Here is a 6,292-nt window from a genome sequence, read left to right as displayed (position 1 = left end):
GTTGACAGCTGGGATAGGCTCCAGCCCCCCCATGACCCCGAAAGGGATAAGCAGCATAGAAAATGGATGGATGGATGGATGGATGGATATAGACAATATATTGTGAATTTCCCTTGGGGATAAATAAAGTATCTATCTGTCTATATATCTTTATTGTTCATGGTTGAGTTTTATATATATACTGTATTTAAACATCTATTTGTTCACCTACTTCTGTGTATTTGTTGGTCCTTGTTTTTCTGTGTATGGACACTGAGAGCAACTTAAACCAGAGTCACATTCCTTGTATGTGTACATATATTTAACCAGTGAAGCTGAGTTTTTGTAAATGCAGTTGTAATGATGATGGTTTTAAGGTGGAACTGGAAGCTTTGTTTGGAGAAACTTATCAGACTTTTACTTTGTGATTGTTTTTCACAGGGGACTTTCTGACAGGTCACAGTTCTCAAAGCAGCACAGGTGTAAATAATGACGTGAGTGATGGCGGCTGGATTCCTTTCAGCTGCTTCGGTTTCAGGGTTCTGGTGTCGTTCATGCCGGCTCACAGTCACACCGTCATCACTCGCTGGGACTCAAGTTATCCTTAAAACACCTTAACACCTGTGCGTGTTTGCTGTTTGTGATCTCACACAGGTGGGTTTTTAACTAATAATGAGATATAGATCTTTTTGGTATAAATGTGTTGATGGTTTTAAAGTGAAACAGGAAGCTTTAAACACCAAACGTGCCTGTTTTCTTTATTCTCCTTGTTTGTCCAGTTGTTGAATATCAGTGAAAATAGACTGTTTTCATGACCTGCTCAATACTGAAGGCAGGAAGTCATTGTACTTTGGTTGTTAATGAGCATTAAGACTGGTCTGATGTTCCATCCTGGAGTCTGCTGGTTCAGCTCAGTGCAGAACGACAGCAAGTTCTGGTCCTGCTCCAATACAAAATTCCCTTATGAAAATCTCAGATTTAAAGGGGAACATTTATTGTGTCTCAGGTGACATATTGTGCTTTTTTATTTATATCAGATAATTTGATTTGTGAAAGAAAATGTAGGAAATACTATTTTGTACTTCACATGACTCTGTTATGTAGATAAATAATGTAATACATTTTTTTCTGTAGGTGGTGGAGGTGTTTTTCATTTAAGTTGAGCACAAGTTAGGTTTGGTACAAATGCTCCTTTGTCTGTCAGCTTTAAACAGCCACGTGAGCTTAATTTGGGATTTTGCAGAGAGAACAAAATTCTGTTTTTTGTTTTCTAACAAGCTGATGTGAAAACAGCAGCTTTTGCATTGGTCCAAAGATCAGGGTTTGCAGGAGGAGGTGTAATTATCTAGTTCACAGATGTCGTACACCATGTTTCTGTTGCCGTCTCACACAAACTTTTTCCTGTTTGTGTGACTCCAGCGAGCACAAACATGTGTCTAACAGAAACAAAGGACAAAAGCAGAACTCAGTTTAAGTCCCTCTGAGGTCCTCGCTGGTCAAAAATGAATTTATAAGTATAAGTAGCTAAGTACTTTTACTCAAAAACAATACTTTAAATTCGTCTACATTCCAGTGGCAAATACTGCACTTTTCACTGTATTACATATGTTACTTCATTCAAAACAAAATGTATGATCAACAGCAAAAAAAGATGCGTTATTGTAGATTAAGAAAAACATATTTCACTTGCTAACAGTGTATAAAGTTGTTTAAAAAAAAAACAGCTGCAACATTAAAGTGATGCACACAATAATTCTGATCCAGTAATCTGTACTGTGCCATTCTGCATGTGTTCTTTTTTGTAGTTTGGTGCCATATTTTGATGCTTTTGATGCTTTCACTCAAGTAAAACACCTGAGTACTTCTTCCACCACTGTTGACTGTTCGAACAGGAAACCGAGCTGCTTCAAATATAGCCTGTGTTATCTCTTAAAAGTGGCTGATATGAAGATCATGAGATGATATAAATAACTTACACAGAATTATTAAATGAAGTGTTGACAGTTGTCTAAAGTCAGCCCGATCTTACTTTAATCTCTGTGACTGCAGCTAAATTAACCTTAACTCATGCCACTCGAGTAAAAACATGAAATGCAGCTGTTTCATGAGCTCTGACACACACTCGTGGAGCTTCAGTTGACACAGTTTTCCCAGCTGTTTGCTCAGAGACGTGCAGAGCCGGGGGGTTGATGCAGAGGTGCAGGTGCGAGCAGGACGTTGTGGTGAAGTCATTTCTCAGCACAGAGAGCGATCTGCAGGCTGCTCTGTGACCACATCCTCTCCTCTGCTGTTGCTTTCGACTCCTCTGCAGGCTTTCAAGCCCCGGTTTGTTTCTCCCCCACCAACAACAGCTTTGACCTTCTTCTGTGCGCAGACGAGAACGGTGGTTTCCTGTTGTTGAGGTACACTCACAATCTCACATTTACTTTCCTACTGACTGTTTCAGCTTCTGCATTCATAAAGAGAATGTAAAACCCACGGTAATAAAGTCAAATGAGTTCCCCTACCGAATGTTAAAATGCAGATTAGATGGTGGAATTTTGTTTATCAGTCAAATGTCACTTAAGTGATAAATGAAACTTTAGTCAGCTCTCAGTTTGCTCACTGGAAAAACAGCTTTTCTGAGACGTTTCAACATCCTCCATGAAGGTGAAAAATAGCTTCTTTCTCAGAAAACAGGCAGCTAAAAATACCATGAGAGGACGGGTTGGAGGGCAGCTGCATATATCAGCACTGTTGGCAGCAGTTTAGAGCAAATGGCAAATGTATCTGTCGAACTCTTTCATGTTTAAATATGAATGTTTTCATACGCACAGTGTCTGATACGAAGATTAACTCATGCCTTCTTCTGGTTTAGATATATGTGGGATGTAAATAAAGTTTTACTGTCTGGAAATGGAGATAAATGAAAGCACATGGTTGACGAGCTCCTTTAAAGTGCTTTTATTGAGATGAAAATTAAGCAAAGAAGTAATTCAGGAACACACAAAGTTATTATCACAAGCCTTTATAAAACTGCCGAGCAAAAGCAGCTTTGAGAGCAGAACAAGAACATGCATCAAACTGTTCGTCTATGTTGGCAGAATTTAGTTGTCTAATTAAGAAACACATGCAAATGTACTGCAACACACAGTTGTGGATATAATTCGATGTTTTCAACCTTTATTTACAGAAACCAGCACTTCTGATCTCCTAGAATTGAGGCCTCAGTTGTTCTGCTTTCCAGCTGCTCCCTGAAACAATCAGAAAGGGCAATGTTATAATGCCATCAGCTCTTCCCATGTTCATTCCAAGACCAAAGTGTACACAGCCTGTTTTTATGTCAAGCGCAGTAAATCAAGAAGGAAAAGCAGCAGACAAGTCACATGTTAAACTGTGCAGAACGAACCTGAAGCTTCCACACCAGAAAGGCCACAAAGGCTCCATAGATGCAGCTCTTGACGATGAAAACAACGTAGGAGAGTTTGGCAGTCTGTGTGATCCTCAAATATTTCTCTGCAGAAAGTTCAAACATTCAGATGAGTGACATGATTCAAAGAGGAAACCTCCAGTTTAGATTGTTAGAATTGATCCATTGCAGTGTACTGAACCACAAAATAATATATTTACCTCTTGTTATGGTAACTGCAGGCAAAGCTAGGAAATGGATTAGACAAGGTCAGATGATCAGTTACATGTACAGCAAAAAGATCATGTTTTGGTCATTTTAAAGTGAGAGTGAGAGTTTAAATGGACATACCTTCATCACCATTAATTGAATATTGCAAGTGCTCTGTGACTTCCCCATTGAAGAAGCTGACAATGCATTTGAATTCACTGCTGGGTGAGAACCATGTTTCAGCAGGGACCTGTAGCCTGCTGGTGATTTTGTAAAATTTGCCTTCCTTCACGGCAGCACTGTCCGTCGCCACACCATCGGTTATATTGACCCCGTTGACTTGCCAGGATACGCTGACGTGGTCTGGGTAGAATTTACTGGCCACACAAACCAAGGTCTTCTTCTTTGCGTTGTCTTTTTGGTTTCGACACTCATTTGTTGAAGGTCGAAGCACTTTCACTGTTGGTGTGGTGACGTCATGGCCATCTTCTGCAAGGACAAAGAACATAAGTCAGTAAATTAAAGATCCACAGCAAACCACTGTACACTACCTAACTCCAGTGATGCACATGAGACATCTGAATACCATACTTTAGACACAGTCAGGGTTCAAAAAGACACAGGAGAGCTGTTTCCCTCTGCAGATAAACACCAAATGCATGATCATCACAGACTGCACAGCTCACACTGAGAGTCATTCAAATTGAATTCTTTCAGTGAAAAGGTTTAATCGCAGCGATCTTACCAAGAACTGTGAGCCTGGTTCCCTCTCCAAAATGAGCAGGATAAGTGTTGGAGCACACCGCCGACTCACATGTAAAAAACTGACAAAGATCTACAACCACTGAAGTAACATCTAACGTTTTCTTCTTTTACTGCATTTGTGAGGTTTTGGAAACTAGTGCCAGACATAGATCCCACTTATGGACTCACTAATGTCATTTTCAAAGACTTTTTTCCTTCACTTCTTGATGCAGGAAAGGACATTTTACCACCATCAGTTCGCACTTTATATTTTTGGTCATTTTGACTGCAAACCTACACAGCAACAAGGTGCCGCTCCAGATAATCACTACACAAGACATTAAAACTGCAGTTTTGTGCAAACTGAAACTTAGCTCAACAATTATCCTCATATTTCAGCTCACAAAAGGCCATGAGACAAACATAATGCTGATGATTTTGATCATTTTCTTACCCAACACGGTCAATCTGGTGCCACTGCCAAAGTAAGCTGGTTCGTTGTTCACACTGATACAAGGCTACAGAAAAAACTGCACAACCTTTCAGCGCTGAAGCTGAGAACTGTCTTTGTGCTCTTTTCTTGCAAAAACTAAAACATTTCTGCACACAAAAATGTTGAAACAGTACCTATCCATATCAAATTATTTGCTAACAGCATTAAACATTACCTAAAGCAGTACTGATCTTCAACTGTTCATTCAACAGTTATTTCTTCAGATAAATGTTTGCTTTTTAGATCTCATGACGGTGATCTTACCAAGAACTGTGAGCCTGGTTCCCTCTCCAAAATAAGCAGGATAATTTCCAGAGCACACCACCGACTCGCATGCAAAAAACTGACGACAGCGACTGATTGAACCTGTCTTGGTTTTCTTTTTTGTGAGTTTTTTTGTTGCACCATTTTAGTTTTACACTTCGTTCCTTCACTTCCTGACCAATGCAAGTAAAGAAATACTGTTTTCAAATGAGACAATGATGACTGTTGTGAACAGTTTTCATGCAAATGCCAGATTTCACAGCTTTTAAACAATGAATTAACTGCAACAGCAATCAGTTGTTAAAGAATAACTAAGTCTGGTGCCAAATGTAGTTTTTGTTGCTGTAGACCAGAGAGATTTATCTTGTATAGATTTTATATTTGTATTTGCTTTTGTACTTCTGACAGCAAACACATACACAGCATTCTCTGAACAAAACATTCAATGTGTTATTTACCCAGAAATAATTTAGCAGATTTCTGTTAAATGAAGCTCAGAAAACATTAACGCATGTGATTTGGATCATTTTCTTACCCAACACAGTCAATCTGGTGCCACTGCCAAAGTAAGCTGGGTCGTAGTTGCTCACACTGATACAAGGCTACAGAAAAAACTGCTCAACTTTTCAGCACTGAAGCTGAGAACTGCCTTTATGCTCCGTTTTCACTTAAAGATGTTTAACTGTGCACACATAACTCCAGAGGAAGCTTTTTCATATACTATGTTGGGACAGTTTATATGAAATGATACTTACTGCCTTACCTAAAACCGTGAGTTTAGTTCCAGCTCCAAAGTAAGCTTCTGACTGTGAACTCACAGTGTTTGACAGAGCTGATGAGAACTCGCTGTGAGAGAAATAATCTGGGCTGAGAGCCAAAGGTTTGACTGCTGCACTACTTTCACAGGAGCTTCTTGCTTTTTAGCACAACTTCCAATCTAAGCTCTATTTGAAAGGAGAATACTTTGTTTACTGGCATCAAATAAAAAGTACTTCTTTTACTGCCATTTTTTCACATGTTGCACACAGACTTTGAATCTTTCTCTGAGGATTTTGCAGGTTTTCTTACCTAAAACAGTGAGTTTAGTTCCAGCTCCAAAGTAAGCCTCGTTATTGGAGCACAGAGAGTTTCAGCTACAACAAAAACTCTTCCTACTGCCTTTCTTTATCTGTGCCACTTTGAAATTATTCCAACTTTGTCACATTTTAACATGT

The 6,292-nt window shown here is 39.3% G+C and overlaps 1 protein-coding gene across 1 annotated transcript in view; it reads right to left on the bottom strand.

Annotated features, from left to right (window-relative positions):
* Positions 1-2,950: 2,950 nt before the first annotated feature.
* LOC139341950 (T-cell receptor beta-1 chain C region) overlaps positions 2,951-6,292 on the bottom strand; it is a 32,298-nt gene continuing 28,956 nt past the window's right edge. Inside the window, exons 5-8 of the mRNA XM_070978704.1 lie at positions 3,719-4,066; positions 3,589-3,603; positions 3,368-3,474; positions 2,951-3,212 (exon numbers count right to left, since the gene is read on the bottom strand). Coding sequence (XP_070834805.1) covers positions 3,186-3,212; positions 3,368-3,474; positions 3,589-3,603; positions 3,719-4,066 — 497 coding nt within the window. The 3' untranslated portion in view covers positions 2,951-3,185. The remainder of the gene's footprint in view (positions 3,213-3,367; positions 3,475-3,588; positions 3,604-3,718; positions 4,067-6,292) is intronic.

Source organism: Chaetodon trifascialis, chromosome 14, assembly GCF_039877785.1.
Source record: "Chaetodon trifascialis isolate fChaTrf1 chromosome 14, fChaTrf1.hap1, whole genome shotgun sequence".
In the NCBI taxonomy this organism is placed as follows: Eukaryota; Metazoa; Chordata; class Actinopteri; order Chaetodontiformes; family Chaetodontidae; genus Chaetodon; species Chaetodon trifascialis.
Note: the sequence above shows the minus strand (reverse complement) of the source record. Positions and strands in the feature narration are given on the sequence as shown.